Here is a 23,777-nt window from a genome sequence, read left to right as displayed (position 1 = left end):
CCAAAAGTTTAATAAGAGCTCTTTTTTATGGTCTCGTAACATCGAAATGGCAGAGAGTATAGAGCAGTACTGTAGCTGGCAAACGGAAGAGATACCGAAATCGACGGATACATTCGAATGGCAGGATTATTTGATTCTCGGCTGCACTCTTGGAGTTTCAACGGTGATCGGGATTTATTTTGCCTGGAAGGATCGGAATAAAAATGCAGATGAGTACATGATGGGTGGGGGCAATGTTTCACCCTATCCGATTGCGATGAGTTTGGCGACGACGTTTTTCTCAGGAAATGATTTTTTATAATAAAGAAAAAAGATAGGTAATTTATGGTTTCAATAGAGACTGATAATATTTACAAAAAAGGCCCACAATTTTCGGCATATACAGCTTTCCATTTTTCTGTGAGTTAGCTTTCAATTATTTTCGGAAAAAATATTGGGTGTTTTCCAATATTGAAAGAGTATTTATGGTGCTTTGGATTCAGCAAATCTTCCGATTTTTTTCGAATTGAAATAAACTGAATCATTCATAAAGCCATCACAATTCTGACAACACCGGTCGAGTTCTACAAATACAACGCGATGTTCATCTACTTCATCATCACCTACCTCTTCTGCTCCATCTTCGCCGCTGAGATTTTCGGGCCGATGTTCAAAGACATGGGCTTGACATCCATCTACGAATATCTCGAACGTCGTTTTGGAAAAACCTCGAAGATGAATGGAAAAGTCATTCGAGGACTAATGACGATTGAGTTCATTGCGCAGAATATTTTTTATGTCGGAATCGTGATTTATTCTCCAGCAACGGCGCTGGAAGTGGTGACTGGGTTGGATAAGTGGCTTTGCGTTTGGCTGATTGGAGGAATTTGCATCTTTTATACGAGCATTGGAGGCCTCAAAGCTGTTGTCTGGACCGACACCTTTCAAATCTGCATTATGCTCTCCGGCTACGTCGCGATCATTTCAAAAGCTTCCGTCGATTTTGGCTCCTTCAAAAACATCAGCGAGCCGTACAAGCTTTCAGAAAACTGGGTATTTGACGAGTTCGACTGGGACCCGCGAATTCGCCATTCATTTTGGACGATTATTATTGGCGGCTTATTTGGAACTTGGGGAAATAGCTTCTGCTGCTCGCAAAGTATGGTTCAGAGATCCTTGGCGGTGAAGAATAAGAAAAATGTAAGAAAAGAGAAAGTCTTCCTTGATTCGCAAAAAATATTAAGCTCAGAATTTCGATTTACCTCGCTTGGGTGCTGATTTCGTCGATTGTCGTTACTGCAATGTTGGTTGGAATTTCTATGTTTAGGTATAATGCCTGCTGCGATCCTTATACTGCCGGATGGGTTGATACGACAGATCAGTTGGTGCCATATTTATCAGTTGTGATTTTTAAGACGACTCCTGGAGTTGCCGGGCTTTATGTTTCAGGAATCGCTTCATGAATCAATCTGTTTTTTTTCCTGACTCAGGTTTTCCATATTTTTGCCCGAGCCCCGTGACCCTAATTTAATAAAGTCCTCCTGAAGCGTTTTTAAAGGTGCGTTCTCAGGAACACTTTCGACCGTGTCGAGCGGAATCAATTCAATGACAACAGTCGCCATTACCGATTTCATTCAGCCCCGTTTGCCTCACAAGAGTGACGTCTTTTTCACCCGCCTATCGAAACTTTTAACGGTTCTGTTTGGAATCGCTTGCATCGGATTTGCTTATATTGCGGCAAATCTTGGCGGCGTTCTTCAAGCTGCGCTGAGTGTTAATGGAATGATGGGTAAGTTAATTTTCTAAGAAACAAGCCCTTTGCTTGACCACGGGGAATGACTTAATTTTTGATCAAAAACATGTGTTTTTAGGTGGTACTAGTTTTGCTGTTTTTATTCTTGGATTTTTCAACCCCTGGGCGGAGGAAATCGGCACAATAGTCGGCTTTCTCAGTGGTCTTGGAATCGCAGTTTGGACTTATATTGGCTCGACCATTTACAAAACAGGTTCACCCCCTTTTATTTTCGTGAAGAAAACATTCAGACCCGCAATGGGCAAGAATAACGCCTCAAACAATATCTCAATGCGAAGGCTACCCTTCTGACTTCCCCTGCACTTCGAACAGCTCGGATCCTTGGTGCGACTCTGATTTTGATGACTCAGACTATCCAGCTGTCGCTCAACTTTATGCGATTAGCTATCTTTATCTTGGCACACTTGGCTTGGTTACCAATCTGGTCGTAGGAAGCTTAGTGTCTTTTATCATCTGCAGGGTCAAGAAAATCAGGTACAATCAATTCCTCTCCTCTTCATCTTCATAACTCGTCTTTTCAGCCCGAATCAACTGCCGAAAATCGTCCTTTTTCCCGCCTTGGATCGTCTTTTCTCCCGCGAAGAAGTCGACAAAAGTCCACTTTCCGTCAGAAATGTCGCTTTTGACGACGAAGAAAAAACACGAACCGAAAATCCGTTTGATGAAGATCAAACAAATTTCTAGAATATTTTTCTATTTGCTAAATAAATATATTTTAAATGAGATTTTTATTTAGTTTCTTCTTCTTTTTTTTTTATTCTCAGGAAAAAAGAGTGTGACAATTACAATTAGCGAAAGAGGTTTTTTTTCTACCAAGTAGGATCGAGTTCATAAATAGATTCAAGCTGCTTTGGGAGTGGAGCTCCTGCATCTGCGTACATACTGAAATTGAAATTGATTTGGGAAACGATGATTCTATCAATATATCCGAAAAATAATGATTTTAATCTCAGAAAAATTAAAAGCCTACAAAATAAACATGAAAAACAGCCATTTTCGGACTTAACCAATTTTTGGAAGTGAATTTTAGCATTACCAATAAGATTGCTGTATTTGGCCTACCGGTCTATCAAAACCCTTCCCATAAAAATCTGTTCCAAAAATTGGTTCTACCCCAATTTTTAGGGTTTAACCAATTGATGGAAGTGATTTTATGGATCAGGGTTTTGATTGGCCGGTAGGTACATAATACAGCAATCTTATTGGTTATCCAAAAATGCATTTTAATTTTAAAGTCTAATTTTCAAGGATATTCGAGCACGGTAGGTCCCTTAACCCTACGCCGCCAAATGTGCCATATATGGCACAAGGGCTTTCCAAAACACATTTTCTTCTCCGTCATCATTTCGGGTTCTTCCATTTTTACTCATTTTCGGGCAATAGTCTGGGCTTGGGTTTGGGTTCATTTTTGAGCTCGGGTTCTGGTTCGAGTTCGGATCTTGGCTAAGGTTCGGGTTCGGCCATTATATGGGGCCTAGGACGACGGAAAAGATGATGTGCCATATATGGCACATTTGGCGGCGGGGGGTGAAATTTTAATTGGCGGCGTAAGGTTAAATTACGATTCATGGGCCGTCTCAGCCAATAAGAAACTCGTATATCTTTTTTAAGCCTATCAAGTCAATATTTGATTACTCACTAGTTGAAGGGATTAAACGAAGCTGGAAGCGAGGAAACAGTTTGTAGGATCAATCCAATCTTCAAAATTCTCATCAGTTTTTTCTTCTTTGCTCAAAAATAGACTCTTTTAGCAATGCACTTCTTCCATCCCCCCTCTTTAAAAGGTTCCATCGGCACTTGGTGGTGTCAGAAGCTTCAAGCGGGCGCAATCTTTCAACAAAATCAATTATTCAACAACGATATTTTTCTCATTGCAAAACAGAAGAGACGGTATTCTGAGATTACTTATCTCATTTTCGATTCACTATTCGATCAGATACTGTCATTATCAAGCCACTGCATATTGCATTTTTGGTTTGTACCAAAAGCAAATTCGTTTTCGGAATACTGTTCCAGTATAACTGTAGCCCTGAATGAACTCACTTTCGAGAGCAAAAGTCGCTCGTTTCTGACCCTTTTTCTTTGATTTTCGAAATTCATTGCGTCTCTTTTTACGACACTCCCATTACTCCTGCTCTCAAAAACGCTTTGGTGTCTCGTTCACCTCGCCACGCCTATTTTCCTGAGAAAAAAAAAAGAAAGACAACTTCAAAGCGGAAATAACTGAATTACTCAAAAAATGCCGCCTCAAGAGAGAACCGATTTTGAAGTTTTCGAAAGGTAACAAAATTGACTAAATTTTTTTAAAAATAATTATTTTTTTAATTATTTAAGAATTAATATTTTTTAGCAGAAAAACAGATCCTTCTTCATCAAAAATCCGAGTTGGTCTGAATGGATTTGGCAGAATTGGCCGGTGCGTCACTAGAATCCTAGCAGAGCGGGAAAATATCGAAATCGTCGCCATCAATCACTGCGGGCCGATTGATTACATGTGCTACAAGCTAAAGTACGATTCGACTCATGGAACCTTCAATGGATCGGTCGAGCCGACACAGGATGGCGATTTGATGCTGAATGGAAAAAGGGTTCATGTTTTTTCAACAAGGTAAGAAAAAGATTCTTTCGCCAGAAATTTTCTTTTGGAGAAAACCCGACTAAGATTTAAATGATCAAAGAAGAAACCATTCTTAATTTTTAAACCTTCCTTATGCAGGATATCCTTTATATCCAGAATCAATTATTCAAAATGATTACCGAAAAATCTGTGTTTTCAGAGACATCAACGAGCTGAACTGGGCGTCAGTCGGAGCGGATTACGTCATCGAGTCAACAGGCGTCTTCAACAGTCTGGAGAAATGTCAAGCTCATCTCGACAACGGCGCCCGAAAAGTGATCATCACCGCGCCGAGTCCAGATGCGCCCATGTTCGTCTTTGGCGTTAATCATCAGCTTTATTCTCCAGGTTTGACTTTGACAGATTGAAAAATGAGTGCAGAAAAAAAGCTGCTCGATGACGTTATTAATTAAAAATTCTCCAGACAACTTTTTCTTTTGAAGAAATGCGGGTGATTTCGAATGCGTCCTGTACTACGAATTGTCTTGCGCCAGTGGTGAAGATTATAAACGACAATTTTGGCGTCAAAGAAGCGCTAATGACGACTATTCACTCATACACCGCTTCACAGACACTTGTTGATGGTTCTGCGAAAGGCAAAAAGGTGAGAGAGGTTATAATATAATATAATATATAACTCGATTTTTCAATTTTAGAGCTGGCGAGATGCTAGAGGCGGCGCAGTAAACATCATTCCTGCCACGACTGGCGCCGCAAAAGCTTGCACAAAAGTGATTCCCGAACTTGCTGGAAAAATAACTGGCATGGCGTTTCGAGTTCCTACCCCGAATGTGTCCGTTGTCGATCTGACCGTCAAGTTGGAAAAAGAAACGAGCTACGAGGTGATTATGAATACGATCAAAGATTCGGCGGTTGGAGACTTGAAAAACGTCGTTCAGGTGAAAAAAACTGAGTTTTGGTCTGATAAATAGGCGTTTATCTAAAATTGGAACTCATTTTTATGGAATTTCAAAACCTCGAAAACGACTCTTGGAAATTTTTTTTCAAATGCATTTTTAAGAAACTTGAAGGCCTGCCGGCCTAAAAAAACCCCGTAAAAATCAAGCTCTCGGGCCCCTTTGTCATTTTAGCGGGGTTTTGTTAGGCCGGGAGGCCTTCAACACCCTTAAAATTTGATTTGAAATTTTTTTCCAAAATTTGTTTTGGAAAAAATCTTGGAAATCTCTGTTTCCAAAAAAAAAATTCCAAAATTAGACAAATGCCGATAAATATGCCTTTTTCAGGTCACTGATGTTCCGCTTGTAAGTTCTGACTACAATACGACGCCATTCAGCTCGAGTGTTGATGCAGCGGCTGGAATGGAATTGAACTCGACTTTTTACAAAAGTAAGTTTCAAGAATTGCTCCATAGGGCCTCAGAAAATCGATTTTCTTGTCGGCCAAAATCCTCAATTTCCGCCGTCATCCCTTTAAAACAAGAAATTGTCGCTAGAATTTGACATTTTTTCTAGTCATCATCTGGTACGACAACGAATGGGGATACTCGCAGCGAGTTGTTGATCTTCTTCAATATGCTGCATCGAGGGAAAAAACGAAGATCAAATCAACCATCAAAGAAATTCTAGAAGACACTGCCTGATTGTGAGAATTTAACTGCTGATTTGTGTTTTTTGATGTCTGTTTGAATTGATTTTTTTGAATTGAATAAAGATTTTGTCTGATCGTTTCGACCACGAATCTGAAATTTCTTTGTTTTTGATGAGCTCTGTTGATCAGGAAATTGCTCAGATGAAAGTAAAAATTACTTCCGCAATTGTCTTCCTTGATTTCATTGAAAACCAAGTCCAAAAACGTCCAATCATCGAAATTCTTCCGACGCATCCATTTTTTAACTCGAATAAACCCGACTCGCCCAAGATCGAATTTTATGCCCCTACTTAGTATAGCTTCGGTTTTTCTCGATAGTTAAGTTTTACGATTGCCGTCAGCCGACTAGGTCAAGACTTGACGGAGCAGATCTGTTTCTGACTTGCTGCAGAACAGGTCGGGGGATTTTTAAAAAGAGATGAAGCTGACTTATTTGGCCGGCTCAGGAAATGTTCTAGAGACAAATTTGCCTTCAAATTTGGTTAAAGAAAAGATTTCCCAAAAAAATTTTTTATGAACATTTTGAAAAGTCGCCGTTGCCGAGGCCTGGGAATGGTCCCTCGTCGACGAGGTCACCTGTCTAGAAAATTCTAGCTACCAGGAATGCGGCACTGACCGTGAAATCTGCGGTGGAATGGAGCATATGGAAATGTCTTCTGATTGCTACAGAGGGTGCTTCTGTGATGATGGTTATATTCAGACTCGGGCTGGGGTCTGTATTCCTGAAGCTGACTGTTCTCCTGCTGGTGAAAGTAAGTCTTTACGAGGAGGGAATTTTTGCTCGACATAATTGGACGCTTATTGAACCGACTTAACATTTCGACTGCGGCTTCTTGATATTCGAAAATTGATTGATTGCAGGATAATCAGCGACTTTTGAGTTTAACATCATAAAAATGTCAAGGCCACATTGGTGAGAGAGAAAAGCTAGCGGTAAAATAACAATAAAATAAAAATGATGAAAGCCAATTAGTTGCTGAATTTTCATTTTTCTAACGATTTATTGGGAGCTCACACCCAGGACATTACCCGGGAGCATAAAATCAGTTAATGATCATTACCTGTCAGCAGTGATGATTTGCGTTCAAGAGTCATTTAGTTACCTGCTTGGTCGCGCAGTTCGAATCCTACCTGACCTTCTTTGGATTTGATGCGACGCTCATTTCTGGATTTGACTGGACCTGGTCCGGATTGGGAAACCACTGCGACACACCAACACCACCTTCTCCATGGACTCCCAAGACTCCAAAGACGCCTAAGACGAAGACCCCCAAGACCAAAACCCCTAAAACAAAAACCCCAAAAACCAAAACTCCTAAGACCAAGACCCCAAAAACAAAGACCCCTAAAACCAAAACACCAAAAACGAAGACGCCAAAAACCAAGACACCAAAGACAAAAACACCCAAGACCAAAACTCCCAAGACAAAAACCCCAAAAACAAAGACGCCAAAATCTGGAAAAACGAAAACACCAAAGTCCGGAAAAGGAAAATCTGGCCGAAGACGAAGAGAAATCGACTCTCCCCAGCCTCGATTTAGCCGATCCGGAACTGGAAAATCCGGAAAGAGTGGAAAGGGAAAATCTGGCTATGGAAAGTCTGGCACCCCGAAATCTCCTAAATCCGGCTACGGATCCCCATCTCCTCAGATCTGCTACCCCAACTACTTGGAGAACTTCTGCTCTTACATCATTTCCAACTACGGAGGCGATCACGTGGACAGACTCTCTGCTCTCTGCTACGGTCCATTCTTCGCCACAACCCTCAACAATGTCCTGTACATTCAGCAGTTCACTGCTACCTTCGGCATCAGCTACTCGCAACTTTTCTGCCCAGTTTTCGACAGCGGCAACTTTTTCATCGACTTGACGACGATCAACTTTGCCGACTTCAATCTCGACATCGATGTCAACATCGACTACAACATCAACTTGATCACCCACGTCAACACCTACCAAAACGTCATGATCGAGTTCATCCAGAGCTGCGGCTTCACTGGTGTCATCGAGAAAATACTCATTCAGCTGACGATGGAGTTCAACTGGAACGATTTCTACGGCGAGTTTGAAGCTGTCTTTGAGTTCTTCACAAGTTCCATCGCGGAAATGTTGCTCGACGTCGACTTCGTCGCTCAAATTGTCCTCGTTGATGCTGATGTGGTCGCTTCCCTCGGAAATGTGATCACAGTCTTCATCAGCCAGAATATTGAGGTCTTCTTTACCACAAATATTGAATTCTCGATCGGTGGAAATTTCGACTGGGATTGCTCAAATGTAAGTTTTGACATCAAAAGATGGCAAATTGACATTTTTTAGGATGGCTGGTGCTTCACTCCTCCACAAATCCCCGTCCCATACGAGTCCGCTGCTATCGCTTGTGAATCGATTGGCGGACAAGTCGCTGGATCAGACCACCTCGACTTCATTTCCGGAATGGGACAAGTGACTGGTCATGAATTCTGGATGCATTTCGATGTTTCCAACGCCTGCTCTTACGTAAGCCCCCCCCCAAAACGACCCCTTCTTAACTCTCCTTCAGATGTCCGGATTGAGCAACTGGAACATGAATTTGAACGCTTTCGTCAGCCACGAGCATGGCTACATCGACGTCGGTCATTCGGACAAAGAATGCTCCTTTATTTGCACCAAGCCTCAGGCTCCATTGCCACCAGTTCCGCCAGAAGGTGGTGTGGATTTCTGCCATTCGATCATTGGCGGCAAATTCGAGCAATACATGTGGGCTGTTGGATCTTGGACGGAAATGAACGACTCTGATAGAGAATTCTACCCTGCTTCAACAGGTTAAAAGGAAGCGAGAGAATTCTTTACTTATTGTTATTTTAAGACGCTGAGACCTTCGACAAGCTGTCAGTTATCCGCTACGAGTCCGACTGCGGAATGTTCAAGTTCAGCTTGAAGTGTCTCAAAAACAACTCGGACAACCTCTACTATTGGATGCCATGCAACAGCATCCGATGCAGCGGTTTCGACCGAGAAATCTGGCTCACCGAAGAAAAACTCAACGGAATCATCGACGGCAGCTACCAAATGAACTGCAACTAGAAAATATTTCACCGCTAGACGAAAACTTTCCTCCTGAATCAAAAAAGAAATGACAATTCTTTCAAAAATAAACACTTCCCTTAAAATTTTCAATTGACCTTTGTATTTTCTTCATCCCTTATTTTCATGCGCGATTGGGTCTTCGAACGTGCCCTGGGGCGGCAAGTGCGCTGCACTTTTTTCCCGGAGAAATTCGATTCTTCCAGTAAATCTGGGAAATGGTACTTTTAGAGAAAACAAATCAAGATCAAGAAGCAACGTAGAGACGACTGAAAATGATGATATTTTTTATAACTTGCTTATTTATTACTGTAAATGGCCAGTGCCCACTTGTTTGTTCCTGCGATGATCATGATAAAACGGCGAATTGTGGCAATCAAGAATTAGGTAAAACGGGACTATTTGTGAAGTTCGAAAGGAAAAATCATAATACAGAAATTTTTATTAGAAATTTGGCCTTTTTAAGATTTGAAAAATTGAAGAAAATAAAACAAAAAAGATAATTTATTACTAAAGCAATTAAAAATTAAGATGCAGTACCAGAAAATCTCCCATGGTTCGTACAAGATCTGACTCTATCCGAAAATCAGCTAACGCGAATTCCGAAAAATGCCTTTCCCTCAAAAAATAATCTTCTCATGGTCAACTTCCGAAACAACCAGCTAGTAGATATCGCTGACGGGGCATTTGCGGACCAGAAGAAGTTAAAGACATTGACGTTTTCAAACAATCAGCTGACCAGAGTCCCAACAAACGGAATTTCTAGCGCCAAGGTAAACCATTCAAAAAACCCTTCATCCAGTTTTTCGTCCAGCAACTAAAAGAGCTTTTCCTCGACCACAACAAAATCCAAATGATTCGTCAAAAAGCGCTTTATGAAAATTCACAGCTAGAATGGCTCCATCTTGCGCATAATAATATTTCGATGATTGCTGGCGACGCATTTTCGGGCCTCAATCAGCTTCGATTCTTGAATTTGGAAGGGAATCAGATCAAGGCGATCGGGGCTCGTGTTCTTGCCCATCTTTCTAGGTACGATTGATCTCCTCTAGAATTCCTCAATGCTCGATTTTCAGCTGTGTGATTCTCGATCTATCCTCCAACTTGATCAAGCTCATCCACGAAGACGCCTTCAAGCCTCTCTCCGCCGCGAACACGCTCAAACTCGACTCAAACAAGCTCACCGACAATTCCTTTCCAAGCAACGTCTTCGAGCGATCCTCGAAGCTCGAAGTTTTGACGCTCACGAACAACTCCCTGGCGATGATTCCGCCGCCAGAAGTACTGAATGGACTCAAGAGCCTTTCGACGCTGAGTTTGTCGGCAAATCAGATTGTTTTGGTGAAGACAAAAGGGATGACCTCGATTTCGACTTTGAGGAGATTGCATTTGGATGAAAACAGAATAACGATCCTAGAGCCAGAATCATTCGATGGCCTAAAAAACCTAAAAGAACTCGACCTGAGCAACAACAAAATCAAGTCGATCAACAATCACCGTTTTGACGATCTCGTCGATCTCGAAAAACTCGATCTCGCTAAAAACACTATCTCAAGCGTCGAATCAGCTTCTTTCACAAAACTGCACAACTTGAAAGAGCTAGATTTCTCGAAAAATAAAATTGAAGAACTTGATCCGGAAATTTTTCTCTACAACAAGAAGCTTCATCAGCTCAGGTAAGAAATTAAGGACAACAATCCGAGGAAAAAAATTTTTTTCTAGTTTGAACAACAATCATCTCAAAATCCCTCACGTAAACTGGGTCAAAAACTCCGACCATCTGAGCGTCCAACTCGACAAGAATCCCTGGACTTGCGGTTGTCACATGGTTGTTTTTTTGAACTCTTTTCTTGATGGTCGTCATTCCGCGACTGTAAGTGTTCTTTGCCGCTTTTTTTTTTCTCATGTGAACTTTAGACCGTCCTGAATCAAATAATCTGCGATGAGCCGGAAGAGCTAAAGGGTCACCCTGTCAATGACATTGACGAGGGACACATGCATTGCTGGCAAGAAGTCGATCTTCTATGGGACGCAGCCGTTTTTATTTGGGTAAAACTTATCAATTAAAAATTCAATTATCCGATTTTTTAGTTCCTGACCCTGATTTATATTATGCGAAAATGGAGGATTCTTCAACTTTGTTGCTGCTGCTTCGCTCGGAGGTCAAAAACGACTTGAAATCATCAACTTTAGAATATTTAAATTAAATTTCTCAATAACCACTGTATACTCAAACCTGTAACATAAAAATTGTAAATATAAAAACTTTCGAATCACATGCCCTTTTTCTAGAATGCTTGAAAAATGAAGGATTCAGCAAACCTGACGATTGGAAAGATCTTTTACGTCTTGGTCTTTTTTCAGTTTCCGCTCTTGTACATTTTTCATAAAGGTACTTTATTCTTCATCATCGGCGTATCGAGAAAATTAAGGCCATACCATCCCATTTTATGCGTCATATGACGGGAACTACTACAAAACTCTGGTCAAAGAGCTCTCAAGCGATGTCTGGGAGTTTATCAATGAAGATCAAAATAAGCTAGCGAGCATTCAGGTATCTTAACAAGTCCTTTTTTCTAGAAACATTTAATATGAAGACCCACAATGTTTCTTTTCCATTACTTATATGATGATTTAAAAATCTTATTCAATTGATTATAATGATCTTAGCCTATCATGTAAAAAATAAAAAGAACTGCTAATACCACAACTACATCAAGACATCAGCGTTAGTTTAAAAATCAAGGTGATCAAACAAGTTGTCCAGACATTTGTGATGCAACTCCAATCAAAAAATGAAGGAATCAAGGACGCCGAGGAATACGAATTGGTCAAGGACACCATATCTTCCTACCTCATCGACACAGCTCTAGAAGATGTAACGAACAATATTTTTCACCTCCCGAAGCCCGAAAAGTAAGTCAAACGAAAGAAATTCATGTTAATTTCTTCCAGAACACATGACTACCCCGAAAATTGGCAATCCTGTCTCGAGACTCCTCCAAAACTCCGGGGTCAACTCGAAGTCGATCTGAATCAAACCGCTGGTCCAAAGTCCTTCAGCGAGATCGCCACCGACTCCCCCGCTCTCAAGTCCGGCGGCCACTGGTCCCCAGCCTATTGCAAGGCAAAAAATCGGGTCGCGATCGTCATTCCTTATCGAAATCGAGAAATTCACCTGCGCTACTTTTTGATGTACATGCACAAGACTCTCCAGCGACAAGAGCTGGACTACCAAATTTTTGTCGTCAACCAAGTCGATGATAATTCCTTCAATCGTGCGAAACTGCTCAATGTTGGATTTGTGGAGGCAATGAAGCAATACGACTGGCAATGCTTTGTTTTTCATGATGTCGATCTTGGTAGGCTTTTTTCGGAAAAACTGCGTTTGAACCTGACCTTCAGTCTTGGAAAACGATAAATGCCTGTACCGTTGTCCCGAAATGCCGAGACATATCTCCGTTGCCATCGACAAGTTCAAATACAAGCTTTTATACGCGGCCATTTTCGGAGGAATAACATCGATGACGACGGACCAGTACATTCAACTCAACGGCTATTCAAATCTCTTCTGGGGATGGGGAGGCGAAGATGATGATATGTTTAACAGGAATGAGCCCAATATCTTAGGAGATCTTCGAAAAAGGAAAAAAAAGAGCTCATGTGAAGAATTCGTTTCGCAAACATGAAAATTCTCCGTCCTCCACCAACAACGGCTCGTTTCAAAATGATCAAGCATGATCATGAATCATCAAATAAACCGAACCCTAAAAGATTTTCTCTCCTGAAAAATTCTCTTTCAAGGTTCGCTTCCTTATTTATTCTCTTCCAATTTGTTTCTAGAATGTCCGAAGACGGCCTTAACTCCCTGGAATACACCGTCAAAGCGATCCATAAATTCCCAACGCATACGATGATCGACGTCGACCTAGGAAACGATGGCCGACCTAAGGCAAAAGTTACACTTCAACAGCTTCGACCTCAAACTTGAAATGATCATTTTTCCTCTTCAAACAATTTTTAACGCTCCTGCCAAAAAATAGCTTTTGTGAATAAAAAACAACAAAATAAGGTTCGTTTTATTCAAAAATATCCTGCAAGACGACCAAAATCTCCACTTCGGTCAAGTTTGTCAATAATCATTCGTCTCAAATGATAGAGCTTTACTGCTTTCAAATTATTCTTGAAAGAGTAATAGAACCTTAAATTTTTTAAGAAAAAGAAAGAAATAAAACAAAAAGAAAAAAAGCTTACTTGTCATTTTGAACAGCCGAAAAAGCGCTTGAAATAAAAAGAAAAAGGTGAACTTTCATTCTGAATGTTAAAATATTCAATGCTTTTTTTCTTGTTTGAAGGCTTATAAGAAGACTAGCATTCTTTATTTATAACTTTTAAGAGTTTGTTGTTCGTAGTCAATAGTTGCCAATTTGCTTTATTGTTATTTTTGAGATAGTCACTTATAAATTTATATTGCCAGATTTAGAACTATTGTTTTATTCAAAAATTTTCAATGAATTTGAGGAAAATTATAAATAATGTCCAGCGAGAATACCAAAATCCCCATTGTAACCGAGTGATTCTTGCAGCATTCTCTTGATGTAGTGAAATTTCGACACCTTCAGTCGATATTCAAATTCCTCCATGCTTTAAAAACTCAGAAATAAAGTCAGTATTTAAAGTATACTTATCCAAATATTTCGCGAAAATGCCACCAGAGAAAATAAAAAATAGAGTAAAATTCATTTTTAAATATGCTCAAAGGAGCATCTTACTTGAAGTTTATACCTGTGATTTTGAAGCGTTCGCTTTCATCTTTAATTAATTTTCTTATTTAACAAGGTAGTTGGAAATGTGCTTCTTCCGCATCGAATTGAAAAGAAACATAGTAAATAAAATATCACATCATTGATTTTTTTTTCAAATTTGCAGCAAGACATAATTAAAATTGTTTAAAAAATTTCTTTTATTCAGAATTTCCCAGCAAGAATTCCAAAATCACCATTTAAGCCAAGTGATTCCATCAGCATTCTCTTTATGTAATGAAATTTTGCTTCTTTCAATTGTTCTTCGAATTCAATCATGCTAAAAAGATTAATTGCGACACCAGATTATATTATATTATGGTCCCTATAAAATTACTTTTATGGCTGCCAATGCTTACTTTTCCGGGTTTTCTCCGCCAAATGCTACTGATAAAAGAAAAAGAAAACTCAATTTCATTTCGAGAAACGACTGGAAGTGGCTGTCCATTCTGCTATTTATACAGTATGATACTGTATCATCTCTTATTCAGTATCGTTTTATGATCGTCAGGAGATCGGGAAATATGCTCAATTTGCAATTTGCGAGATGTTCTTTTTCTCATTCTTTATCTAGGTCAAACGTTTCGAGACGAAAACAAATTTTGACGGATTTATTTGAAGAATAAATGTTTTTCAGAAATATCCGTCTAGTTGTCCATAATCTCCTGTGTAGCCATTTAGCTCCATCAGCATTCGTTTGATGTATCGAACTCTCGCTTTTTTCAGACTATTGTTGAAGTCGGTCAAGCTAAAAAATGATAGAAAAAATAATGAAATGGACTTACAAATCCGGGTCTATTGAAGAAAGAACGCTTGAAAAGATAAAAAGAATGCAAATTCTCATTTTTTTGAAATGGTTCCAGAACATCGTTTTTTTGAGTTTTTATACCGTTGGCATTTCTTATTCTGACTAAATTATCGACTTTCCGTTTTATTTTCTTAACAAAAAAAGCGTGTCAAAGATTAGGTGATTATTTTCCCTCATCAAGTAGCATCTGGCTTATGATCCCGAAGTGGTGAGGGTTCATTTTATTTAGAACAGAAATAGAAAGGCAACGAAAATTTTTGTACATGTTTAAGCTTTAAACACTCAGACGGAGGTATTCTTCAAGCACTGCTACACTTCAACAAAGCGATCTGGCTCCACTAAAAATGCGTAAATCGCTGATCTGTGGTATTTGCCCTCTTTAGCTTTCCCATGAATCAAGCGATGAATCACGGGACTTACTTCTGATATTGACTGTAGGAGGTGGGTAGGAGGTTGAATTTGATGATTGAAGTTCGACAATTCTGTTGTTTTGGTGAGTAGAGGCTTTTTTCTTTGATTGTTTTGATTTGGAGCTTTTTTTCTTGGAGTTTTTGGGTTGGGTTTGAATAAGATAATTGTCTGATCCAGCGGCTCGAGACGAAGTTCCTAAAGATGTCGCATTTGAATACGCCAAAAAAATTTGGTAGAATCTATTGATGATGATCATATGATCATAGCTATAGCTATGATTCATAGGAGAGGTTTTAGTACTAGTGGAACTATATGGTGGACACTGGTCTTTAACTCGTGACGGGATTAAAATCATTAGCTCACTCAACACTTCCTTTTAAAAATATAGACCTATGTTTTAGAATGTTAGTTTATGGTCTCTGCAAAATCAACTAGATTTTCTTTGAAAAAAAAAAGAAAAAAGTGAAGACATAAAACTCAGTATACGCGACAATAAAAGCTGGCACTCACTACTATAAGCATTTTGAGCATTCTGAGGCATCTGCATCTGGCCTTGCGGCTGGGTAAAGTTCTGAAACCCTTGAAGATTTTGACCGGCGTAGACAGCAGAACTCATCGGAGACTGAAACTGATGAAATCCTGAACCCGCGAGAGGATATTCTAGCGCTGGTTGCGTTGTTTGAACTTGGTACTCCAGACGTCCTGGAAAATAAATTTAATAGATCATAACGATCGTAAGCACTTACCAATGTGTCGCTGTAAATCTTCTATGTGTCTTTTTAACCCGTCGACATCAGCTTCTTTTTGCTTTGCTTTTTGTTGATTATGATGGCATCTTCCTTTGCAGCAAAGGTTGTCGCAGCATTTACACCCATTTCTAAAGCGCTTTTGATTTTGAAAAATTATTCTGTAAGTACCTGCAAGAAAAATATAAAATAAGCATAATACAAATTACAGCAACTAAAACGCCAATAACAATGACGGCAATTTGACCTCCTCCTTTTCCAGTAACATTCAGGTTCAAGTCGATTTCTCCATTAACATCGATCTTGTCAAAGTCAAAAAATTTTTTGGGTTGGGGTTAGGATTTTTAGGAGTATGATTCATAACTTATGATAGTAATAGGGTTAGGGTTGGGGTTAGGTTTTTGACTTTTTCCTCTGATGATGACATATTTCAGGGTCTATTTTGATACTTTTTCTCTTTTAAAAATTTTTGATAATTAAAAAATCTTCGATAAGTTTTTGATCTTTTGGAAAGTGTGCAAGCTGCTTGGATAGTTGGTTTGGAATGGGCCGATCGTAAAAACTGCAAATAGGACTAGTTCTATGTCAACAATGATCACTACTCTCCAGTGAGATGCATATTTGCTCTGACAAAATTTGGATCCTCAAGTTTTTCGACTCGAATTGAGTCATTTGCTTGTTCATTCTTTTAATGAGTTTTCAAAGAATTGCGGCTTGGACACGCGGCTAATTTACATTTTTACAATGTGGTTGTTCAATAACTAACTCGATAAAGAAAACTCAGCTTGTTTGTCCAATTTGTTGAACAAGGCGTAAGTACACGCCAAGCTCATAATTAGATGTTCCTTTCTTGTTTTGTATCCTCTCCGCTCTGTTTTCGACCAAAGCAAACGAAAACTCACGTTCCGGTCCTCGAAGAAAGAATGTTTTTATTCATCAAAATTGTTTAGTAATGAGAAACTGCATTGATCACTCGCGCCCTCTAAGCAATCATGATAAACCCTTGAACAAAGCGAAGAAACCACAAAAGGGTCGAAATTATCGACTCGAAAAATAGAGATTTTCGTGTTTCTTTTTTTGGGAAAAGGAAGTTGAAAAAAGAATGATAAAATTTTTTATTAACTCCTTAGCCGTGGGACAGATGCTCATGGGGCCAAGAGATTCACTTGATGATGAGCCGGATACTGAAACTGGTAAGAAAGATACCGATTTTTCAGGAATAGACAAAAATTTCGACAAATTTTGCGTTGAAATTTTCAACAAATCAGAAGCCTGGATTCGCCTAACCGGCCAATCATCAGCTGAATAGCCGCCCACGCAAAATTTGTCGAATTATTTTGGGCTCCTAATTTTCGAGGTCGAAATTTTCAAAATTTTCGTCCCGAAATTTTTTTCTACAAAATTTTATTGATTATTTTTTTTAAATTAATAATTGTTATTCTCTTAAATATCGTTTCAGCATAATAACCCTTTATTCTAGCGTCGATCGGTCTTCTCGGACCACGAAGATGGAGTCAGCTTCTTGGCTTGATGACCCGGTACAATCCGGACTTTGACACGAGAACGTATTTTGCTTACGGATGCAATTGTCAGTTTTTTGGTGATCGACCGATGAGCGGGTTAGTTTTTTCAAGCTTTATTTTTTTTAATATTTTTAGCCCTGGCGGCGGGCCACCAATGGACAAACTCGACCGAACTTGCCGAGAATACCGGAATTGCCAGAAATGCACGAGAATGCAATTCGGGGACGAGTGTCGCGGCGAATTCGTTCGTTACTCGGAAACGGTCGATGCACTTGGTAACTACAAATGTGGAGATGAGCCGGGCACGTGTGCCAGGGCAATTTGCGAGTGCGACCATCGATTTGCGCGGGAACATGCTGATAAGGTTTGTTTTGAGGGAAAACTTGGTTAACGAAAGTGGAGCGTTGACTCATATTTTTCCAAAAACAAAATTTTGTTTTCGAAAAAGAAAAGGCCTTAAAACCGTTCTAGCGCGAATTTTACAACGAAGAAAACCACAGTTTCTATTCTCCAAGTGGCTTTGACGACCGTGTCTACTGCCCTGCTTCTCGAGGAACTCGCAATCGTGATTACCAAGCAGATTTGCAGTGCTGCGGAGGTGAGTCAAAGCCGTTTTTGCTTTACGATGCGAACGCGAAGTCTTGCTGTGATGGTATTGTCAACGAAGGTGGATGCTGAAAAATGCTGATGTCATTGATGATGAAAAACTGATCGACGAAAGATTCTGAATCTTTAATGCTGTAAATAAACTCTTATCAAAAACTTTTGGGTTCCATGCTTCATTTTGGGTTTGGTTGAGTTAAAGTCAACTGCAGACTGTTTCAAAACGGCAATCGTAGTAAGAATATTCTTTGACAAATGGCTTCTCCCAAATTAAAATCAGTCGTAGAGTAAGAATCTCATACCAAAAACGACAGTTGAACTATAAAAAAAGGCGAAGTGTCCGCTCCGCGGATGAATTGTAAGTAAACTCATGACTTGGTCAAACCACATTTTTTCAGTATTCTCATTTCTAGAGTTGATTTATTTTCGAAAAGCTTGGTACCCACGTTAGCCGAAAATGCTGAGCGTGGGTACCGGTACCCACGTTCGAAGAGAGAGTCGAATGTGGGTATAGTACCCACATGACCGCATAACACCAAAAGGGCCGCCACATCCAACAATATGAATTCCGCTAACGAATCCGCCATGCCATTGTGCGCAACCATTGTCTGATTCTAAAGCTGTTGGCATATACGATGCTTTAGTTCCGTCCTCATTGAAGCACACATTTGTAAATTTTTGTTTTGAGTATCCTACCCAGATAATTACTTGATTTAGCTTTATGCTTCTAAGAAATTGATTATACTCAGTTGCGTCGCGAAAAAATGCAAGATGACCGATCGTGTCCTTCCCTAATTTCTCGCCCTTTATAGTGCAATTTGCCGATGCCTCATTTCGAGAAATCTTTATCATTTCATTATCAGGATAAATTCGAAACGATAAATTTGTCTCTGCTGTCGTAGTTGTCGAATTTGTCGTAGTTGTAGGGGATATTTCAGTCGTAGTTGTCGGTGTTGTCGTAGCTGTCGTAGTTGTTGTAGCTGTCGTAATTGTCGAATTTGTCGTAGTTGTGGAATTTGTCGAGGTTGAAGACGATATTTCAGTCGAAGTTGTCGTTGTTGTCGTAGCTGTCGTAAATGTCGTATGAGCCGTTATTGTCTCCGCTGTCATAGTTGTCGAATTTGTCGTAGTTGAAGAGGATATATCAGTCGTAGTTGTCGGTGTTGTCGTAGCTGTCGTAGTTGTCGAATTTGTCGTAGTTGTAGAGGATATTTCAGTCGAAGTTGTCGTTGTTGTCGTAGCTGTCATATCTGTCGTATTTGTCGTAGTCGTTGACGATTTTTCAGTTGTTAATGTCGTAGTTGTCGGTATTGTGGTTGATGTCATTGATGATGAATTCGTCAATGTAAAGTCTGTGATTGGAGTTGCTTGATCTCGTAATACCAAATAGATTACCAAAGAAAATGTAAGAATAATCACACTTTTAAAGGGTCAATTTTTGATTGATTTTTATATATTTCTTCATAAGGATTTTAAAATTAAAAAATATGTTTTTTAACCTGGCCTTGCACCTAATGTCATAAAAGGAATCTTCAATTTGCAATATCTGAATTTCCACCATCTATCTTCTTGTTCCTCGGGTAACCAGGGAAGTCTTGAAGAAAAACTTGAATTTGTACTTCCAATAGGACTCTCTGTAGCAGGTCGATCTCTGTAGCTCGTTCTCTGACTCATTTTAAGTGCACTTTACTTTTTAGTTAGTAACTTAATATTATGTTTCTTTTCATGTTTGAGGACGGAAAACGCTCGATTTTTCATGGTTCAAAAAATTTATTCATAAAGTTTCGAGCGTAAAAACTTTTACCACAAAATTCATTCTTTTCTGATTATTTGTTTTGTTATAAAAGTCTATATCTGAATACATTAATTGACTGCCATAATAAGTACGTTCAAAATGCCCTGAAAAAGCAGAAAGTTTTTTTTATAAGATGTTGATCCCAAAACTGATTGTTCCATCTCATACTTTGGAAACACCCTTCCGCTTTAAATTACGATTGTTATTACCAGCAACTAGCAACGTGGTGCTCGTGTTGGTCTTTATTTACTTATTCACGAGTCATAATTGACTATGGGATCTATCTAGCGCTAGAATAATTGGTGGGTCATTCAATTTCGACTTTATCAATGATTTGGATTAGCGATCAAATTATTGGCAAGAAGTTCAAATAGGCTTTTTTAAATAAATGGGGCAAACTCGTTAGTGAACACTTAAAGCTCTTGAAAATCAAGAATAATCTTGAGATTTATTTTCCATGGAAACAAAAACACATCGAGTTTTTCTTTTTTTATTTCAATTGTCGAAATTCTCAATAAGCAGAATTTTAAAAACAGAGAAGTAAATTTAGTGATGTCGAGATCTGCGTCAGCAAGTTCCCCAGCAGGATGGAAAAATGGATTGTTTGATATTTTCGGGAACTGGTCGATTTTGGGGTCAGTTTGTTGTGTGCCTTGGATTGTTGCGGGGAAGAATATCGAGGGAGTTGAGGAGAAGGAAAGGGCACAATTGAAAAAAAGCAAGAAATAAGGGGGCGTCGTTAGGAATCGACAAAAAAATCGCAATTAATTCTGCGTGGGCGGCTTCTCAGCTTCTGATTGGCTGTTATTCCGAATCCAAGCTTCTGATTGGTTGAAAATTTCCACGCAAAATTTGTCGGGATTTTTGTCGCTTCCTCATACTTCCTCAAAATTAAGGCCCCAAATTTTTAATCCAAAATTTTTATTGTACCTTTATGAGCCAGAAACATGGGGATCGCGATTTTGCTACCAAATGAATCCGGAAAGAGTTTTGAAAACGCATTATTTTTCAATAATTTATTCCTTCTTCAAACTCGATCAAGTGCACTCGAGGATTGTTGAGAAGCCAAATTCGAAAGAAAAAGATGATTCCCGGCTCTTTTGTTACCGACGTTTGCCTCCACTGTTTCTGCTCGAATTGTGCGATGATTCAGGAAGCCAAAGGTATACCCTTAATTTTCTTCTTTCAACCAGACGTGTATTCTAGAGCTCAATTCGATGGACCGACTTTTGAATGGAAACTCGATCGCTCCTGCTGAAAAAACCATCGCGCGAACTTGACTTTTTTCAAAAAATAAAAATTTTAGCATTTTTTTTTCTTTCTTTTTATCGAATAAAAAACTGTCTTAAACTTGAACATTGAGCCAAGCAAAAGTGTTAATCGCGCGCAACTGACCCCGCTCAAATTATTCAATAATTATTAAATCGCACTCCTTGTTAACCTTTTCATCAAAAAGAAAGAGGGAGATCCAGATACTATCTAGTCGTAGAGAAATCGAAAGAGAAAGAAGGAAGGATGACTTGGCGGTATATTGACCCGCTGCTGGAAAAGGCGGCTCGGCACTCGACGATTTTTGGGAAGTACTGGGCTACGATTATTGTAATTTTTCGACTGACAATGTTGACTTTTGCGGAGAGGGCCTGGAGTGATGAGCAGAAAGAGTTCAGGAATTTTTGACAGAAATACAGGAAGTGCAATGATAACTTCTCAATTGAGAACATTAGCAGTAGTCTCCTAACGATAGCAATGCTTGAGGATGTTTGGTTATGAAAATCACCTAAATACATAAGCAATAGTATAAATTCACTACTAAAAATAAAGTTTTATGATTTTTCTATTAATTTCATCAATTTTTTTCTAGAAATAGAATAAGTAAAATTTCTAAAAATCCTACCCTTTTTCATTTTCATCATAAAATAGGTGGTGGCCTAAAACGTCGTCCAGTTGCTGCATGTGCGGCCTAAAACGTCTCTCCTGTTCCTGCATGTGTAGGCCTAAATCGTCTTTCCTGTTCCTGCATGTGTTGCTCAGAACGTCTTTCCTGTTGCTGCATGTGTTGCCTAAAACGTCTTTTAGGCCCCTAGGCTAAATGAATGAGTGAGTCGAGAGATGCTTGGAAAACCACGTCGCCTAACAGCCCAATAATAGCAGTAATAGCTAGCCTCGACGATGACTCGGCTTCTTACGTAACGATGAGACAGGAAAACAGATATTAGCCTAGGGGCCGAAAAGACGTTTTAGGCAACACATGCAGCAACAGGAAAGACGTTTTAAGCAACACATGCAGGAACAGGAAAGACGTTGTAGGCCTACACATGCAGGAACAGGAGAGCCGTTTCAGGCCGCACATGCAGCAACTGGACGACATTTTAGGCCACCACCTATTTTATTTGTCAAAATAAAAAAGATGCAACACGAAAGAAGTCGGTTGCGAAAACGTCTGTTTCAATCAATTCGCGCCGATTTCCAATGTCCGTCTCTGGGGACTTCAGCTCCTTGGCTGCTGTATTCCTGCGTGTCTGTATCTCGTTTATGTCCTTCACTTAGTTTCAAGGGCGCAAAATGAAGATCGAGAGCGAAAGAATGCTATGAAAATTCAAAAAGTAGAAAAAATTATTTTCGAAAATCGTCAATTTTAGGCTCAAACTGACACAAAACCGCAGATCAACCAAAGCAACAACAACCAAAGCGACCAGAAAAGCATGGATTCCTTCAGCCAAAACATTCTCTCCGAGTCTAACAACGGTCTAAGCTTCAGGAAAATTCAGAAATTTCAAAAGAAGCAGCGAAAATACGCGCGATTCAACACCATGATCATCCCAGGTAGCGAATTCTGGGAGACTTGATTTTCACCGTTGATTTCAGCGGAGTATCGGAGCGATGCGGCGGCGAAATCGTCGATGGAGAGGAAAATTTGGAGATTTTACATTTATCAGATCATTTTTCGGACTATGGTTGACTTTGGCTTTTTGACTGTTCAGTGGCTCGTTTATCCCTACAGGTAGAATTATGAAGGTCTAGAGAAATAGTGAGATTTCAGATTTATCGTTCCGGAAATCTTCGTCTGCTCAACTGATCCATGTCCTTATCAAGTTAATTGCTTCGTTTCTAGACCGACAGAAAAGTAAGAATTCTTAATCTTGGTAAACGTGAAGAATATTTCTATCATTATCAAAGTTTCTCGCCTAAAAATGAACCAGATAATGCTTAAAATTTTAATTTTTTTCGTCATTATGGTTTTCAAAATTATCTAAAACTGACATCTTCAGAACAATTTTCTTCAACTACAAATACATCATCGGCCTGATCACCTGCATCATCAACGTCCTTGAGCTCTGGTATATCGGCTGGATTCGAATCAGGCGAGCGTTTCAAGAAGATCCCTCACCCCCTTACTTCGGTAATGCAAATAAAAATTCCCCAAATCAACACCTCTTTTCAAGATTCTCTCGGCGCTGGTTTAGACCCAAATCGAACCCAAGCTGGTTCTGAATGCTTTTCTTCGACTCACGATTCTATGTCGCTTCCTCCCATTCCCCCGCCAATGTCGATTCCCGAAATTCACGGGATGCCGAACTCTGGCATCAGAAAACTGTCAAAAGACCAGTTCTCTCCGCTCGAACCAATTTCTGCCTCGACTGGAAGCGGTTCCGAGAAAACTGGTAGCGCGAGCGGACGGTAAAAAATGAAAGATTGAATGACGCGTTGATGAGATTTTTAAGGAGCTCTTCAAAGAACAGATTAACAAGAAAACAGCAAGAACAACATCAACGAAGAGCAAGTAACTCACCGAAAATTAAGGATTGGAGCCTCAATTTTTGATTTTTTTATTGGGTTTTTAGTGATTTTTCGGCATTTTTGAAGCTCCAAAAAGATTGACAAGAATCAAAGTCATCGTATTTAAGAAATCATCCTTCCTGTATTTCATATTTTTTACAGAATAAACAGTCAGTCGCTAACCATGAAATCTCCAGTTAATCAAAAGATAATTGAAGTTTTTCTGTTTCTT

General features: G+C 39.5%; 8 protein-coding genes across 10 annotated transcripts; 7 read left to right on the top strand and 1 right to left on the bottom strand.

Moving 5' to 3' along the window:
* Window positions 1-12: 12 nt before the first annotated feature.
* Window positions 13-2,476, top strand: LOC145706272 (sodium-coupled monocarboxylate transporter 1-like). The gene is made up of 7 exons (XM_081783743.1): window positions 13-293; window positions 533-1,179; window positions 1,224-1,426; window positions 1,536-1,768; window positions 1,851-1,985; window positions 2,023-2,266; window positions 2,314-2,476. Exons 1-7 carry the CDS (start codon window positions 47-49, stop codon window positions 2,474-2,476), a joined length of 1,872 nt encoding a protein of 623 aa, XP_081639869.1. The 5' UTR covers window positions 13-46.
* A 1,361-nt stretch (window positions 2,477-3,837) lies between these two features.
* On the top strand, window positions 3,838-6,100 carry LOC145695743 (glyceraldehyde-3-phosphate dehydrogenase-like). Of its 3 annotated transcripts, none has more exons than XM_081772760.1 (7): window positions 3,838-4,072; window positions 4,143-4,400; window positions 4,570-4,757; window positions 4,853-5,013; window positions 5,066-5,251; window positions 5,654-5,756; window positions 5,882-6,100. In XM_081772760.1, exons 1-7 carry the CDS (start codon window positions 4,032-4,034, stop codon window positions 6,007-6,009), a joined length of 1,065 nt encoding a protein of 354 aa, XP_081628886.1. In that variant the 5' UTR covers window positions 3,838-4,031; the 3' UTR covers window positions 6,010-6,100. The 3 variants fall into 3 exon arrangements, with proteins under 3 accessions (XP_081628886.1, XP_081628885.1, XP_081628884.1); XM_081772759.1 differs by having other exon boundaries at window positions 3,840-4,072; window positions 4,146-4,400; window positions 5,066-5,308; XM_081772758.1 differs by having other exon boundaries at window positions 3,841-4,072; window positions 5,066-5,308.
* A 335-nt stretch (window positions 6,101-6,435) lies between these two features.
* LOC145706256 (uncharacterized) lies at window positions 6,436-9,165 on the top strand. Its single transcript, XM_081783742.1, has 6 exons — window positions 6,436-6,457; window positions 6,548-6,769; window positions 7,117-8,291; window positions 8,334-8,513; window positions 8,557-8,818; window positions 8,863-9,165. Exons 1-6 carry the CDS (start codon window positions 6,436-6,438, stop codon window positions 9,078-9,080), a joined length of 2,079 nt encoding a protein of 692 aa, XP_081639868.1. The 3' UTR covers window positions 9,081-9,165.
* A 132-nt stretch (window positions 9,166-9,297) lies between these two features.
* LOC145700823 (uncharacterized) lies at window positions 9,298-11,314 on the top strand. The gene is made up of 7 exons (XM_081778151.1): window positions 9,298-9,467; window positions 9,612-9,853; window positions 9,895-10,112; window positions 10,157-10,756; window positions 10,803-10,953; window positions 10,998-11,129; window positions 11,172-11,314. The coding sequence occupies exons 1-7, from the start codon at window positions 9,356-9,358 to the stop codon at window positions 11,256-11,258; spliced, it is 1,542 nt and encodes a 513-aa protein (XP_081634277.1). The 5' UTR covers window positions 9,298-9,355; the 3' UTR covers window positions 11,259-11,314.
* A 56-nt stretch (window positions 11,315-11,370) lies between these two features.
* Window positions 11,371-13,135, top strand: LOC145706214 (beta-1,4-galactosyltransferase 1-like). Its single transcript, XM_081783739.1, has 6 exons — window positions 11,371-11,472; window positions 11,513-11,634; window positions 11,827-11,996; window positions 12,036-12,442; window positions 12,486-12,765; window positions 12,924-13,135. Exons 1-6 carry the CDS (start codon window positions 11,385-11,387, stop codon window positions 13,069-13,071), a joined length of 1,215 nt encoding a protein of 404 aa, XP_081639865.1. The 5' UTR covers window positions 11,371-11,384; the 3' UTR covers window positions 13,072-13,135.
* A 1,743-nt stretch (window positions 13,136-14,878) lies between these two features.
* LOC145700844 (uncharacterized) lies at window positions 14,879-16,170 on the bottom strand. Its single transcript, XM_081778172.1, has 5 exons — window positions 16,019-16,170; window positions 15,848-15,978; window positions 15,612-15,803; window positions 15,111-15,296; window positions 14,879-15,028 (listed from the first exon to the last, which is right to left on the bottom strand). Exons 1-5 carry the CDS (start codon window positions 16,042-16,044, stop codon window positions 15,000-15,002), a joined length of 564 nt encoding a protein of 187 aa, XP_081634298.1. The 5' UTR covers window positions 16,045-16,170; the 3' UTR covers window positions 14,879-14,999.
* A 714-nt stretch (window positions 16,171-16,884) lies between these two features.
* On the top strand, window positions 16,885-18,114 carry LOC145700834 (uncharacterized). Its single transcript, XM_081778162.1, has 4 exons — window positions 16,885-17,040; window positions 17,328-17,466; window positions 17,506-17,734; window positions 17,842-18,114. Exons 1-4 carry the CDS (start codon window positions 16,950-16,952, stop codon window positions 18,046-18,048), a joined length of 666 nt encoding a protein of 221 aa, XP_081634288.1. The 5' UTR covers window positions 16,885-16,949; the 3' UTR covers window positions 18,049-18,114.
* Window positions 18,115-22,170: 4,056 nt separating this feature from the next.
* LOC145706192 (gap junction alpha-6 protein-like) lies at window positions 22,171-23,590 on the top strand (the record flags this gene model as incomplete). Its single annotated transcript, XM_081783724.1, has 7 exons — window positions 22,171-22,371; window positions 22,408-22,591; window positions 22,634-22,769; window positions 22,809-22,892; window positions 23,038-23,168; window positions 23,212-23,446; window positions 23,491-23,590. Coding segments are annotated over 7 exons (1,071 nt in total), but the record flags the coding sequence as incomplete, so codon positions are not given.
* Between the last annotated feature and the right edge of the window lie 187 nt (window positions 23,591-23,777).

Source organism: Oikopleura dioica, chromosome 1, assembly GCF_907165135.1.
Source record: "Oikopleura dioica chromosome 1, OKI2018_I68_1.0, whole genome shotgun sequence".
NCBI classification, from domain to species: Eukaryota; Metazoa; Chordata; class Appendicularia; order Copelata; family Oikopleuridae; genus Oikopleura; species Oikopleura dioica.
This window is presented reverse-complemented; position numbering and strand designations above follow the sequence as displayed.

What these genes read in the sequence shown, in the direction of transcription:
- LOC145706272 (XM_081783743.1), top strand. Translation starts at nt 47, where the DNA reads ATGGCAGAGAGTATAGAGCAGTACTGTAGCTGGCAAACGGAAGAGATA. An exon ending in CTCGACCATTTACAAAACAG is followed by an intron (nt 1,986 to 2,022) that starts GTTCACCCCCTT and finishes GAAAACATTCAG; the next exon opens with ACCCGCAATGGGCAAGAATA. An exon ending in TGCAGGGTCAAGAAAATCAG is followed by an intron (nt 2,267 to 2,313) that starts GTACAATCAATT and finishes TCGTCTTTTCAG; the next exon opens with CCCGAATCAACTGCCGAAAA.
- LOC145700834 (XM_081778162.1), top strand. Translation starts at nt 16,950, where the DNA reads ATGATAAAATTTTTTATTAACTCCTTAGCCGTGGGACAGATGCTCATG. An exon ending in TGAGCCGGATACTGAAACTG is followed by an intron (nt 17,041 to 17,327) that starts GTAAGAAAGATA and finishes CCTTTATTCTAG; the next exon opens with CGTCGATCGGTCTTCTCGGA. An exon ending in GGTGATCGACCGATGAGCGG is followed by an intron (nt 17,467 to 17,505) that starts GTTAGTTTTTTC and finishes TAATATTTTTAG; the next exon opens with CCCTGGCGGCGGGCCACCAA.
- LOC145706256 (XM_081783742.1), top strand. Translation starts at nt 6,436, where the DNA reads ATGAAGCTGACTTATTTGGCCG. An exon ending in TCGACTGGGATTGCTCAAAT is followed by an intron (nt 8,292 to 8,333) that starts GTAAGTTTTGAC and finishes GACATTTTTTAG; the next exon opens with GATGGCTGGTGCTTCACTCC. An exon ending in TTTCCAACGCCTGCTCTTAC is followed by an intron (nt 8,514 to 8,556) that starts GTAAGCCCCCCC and finishes ACTCTCCTTCAG; the next exon opens with ATGTCCGGATTGAGCAACTG.
- LOC145700844 (XM_081778172.1), bottom strand. Translation starts at nt 16,044, where the DNA reads ATGCTTATTTTATATTTTTCTTGCAG. An exon ending in AGATTTACAGCGACACATTG is followed by an intron (nt 15,804 to 15,847) that starts GTAAGTGCTTAC and finishes TTTATTTTCCAG; the next exon opens with GACGTCTGGAGTACCAAGTT. An exon ending in TGCTCAAAATGCTTATAGTA is followed by an intron (nt 15,297 to 15,611) that starts GTGAGTGCCAGC and finishes CGACATCTTTAG; the next exon opens with GAACTTCGTCTCGAGCCGCT.
- LOC145706214 (XM_081783739.1), top strand. Translation starts at nt 11,385, where the DNA reads ATGAAGGATTCAGCAAACCTGACGATTGGAAAGATCTTTTACGTCTTG. An exon ending in TTTTCATGATGTCGATCTTG is followed by an intron (nt 12,443 to 12,485) that starts GTAGGCTTTTTT and finishes CCTGACCTTCAG; the next exon opens with TCTTGGAAAACGATAAATGC. An exon ending in GAAGAATTCGTTTCGCAAAC is followed by an intron (nt 12,766 to 12,923) that starts ATGAAAATTCTC and finishes ATTTGTTTCTAG; the next exon opens with AATGTCCGAAGACGGCCTTA.
- LOC145695743 (XM_081772758.1), top strand. Translation starts at nt 4,032, where the DNA reads ATGCCGCCTCAAGAGAGAACCGATTTTGAAGTTTTCGAAAG. An exon ending in GTTCATGTTTTTTCAACAAG is followed by an intron (nt 4,401 to 4,569) that starts GTAAGAAAAAGA and finishes CTGTGTTTTCAG; the next exon opens with AGACATCAACGAGCTGAACT. An exon ending in ACTTGAAAAACGTCGTTCAG is followed by an intron (nt 5,309 to 5,653) that starts GTGAAAAAAACT and finishes TGCCTTTTTCAG; the next exon opens with GTCACTGATGTTCCGCTTGT.
- LOC145700823 (XM_081778151.1), top strand. Translation starts at nt 9,356, where the DNA reads ATGATGATATTTTTTATAACTTGCTTATTTATTACTGTAAATGGCCAG. An exon ending in AAGAAGCTTCATCAGCTCAG is followed by an intron (nt 10,757 to 10,802) that starts GTAAGAAATTAA and finishes ATTTTTTTCTAG; the next exon opens with TTTGAACAACAATCATCTCA. An exon ending in ATGGTCGTCATTCCGCGACT is followed by an intron (nt 10,954 to 10,997) that starts GTAAGTGTTCTT and finishes TGTGAACTTTAG; the next exon opens with ACCGTCCTGAATCAAATAAT.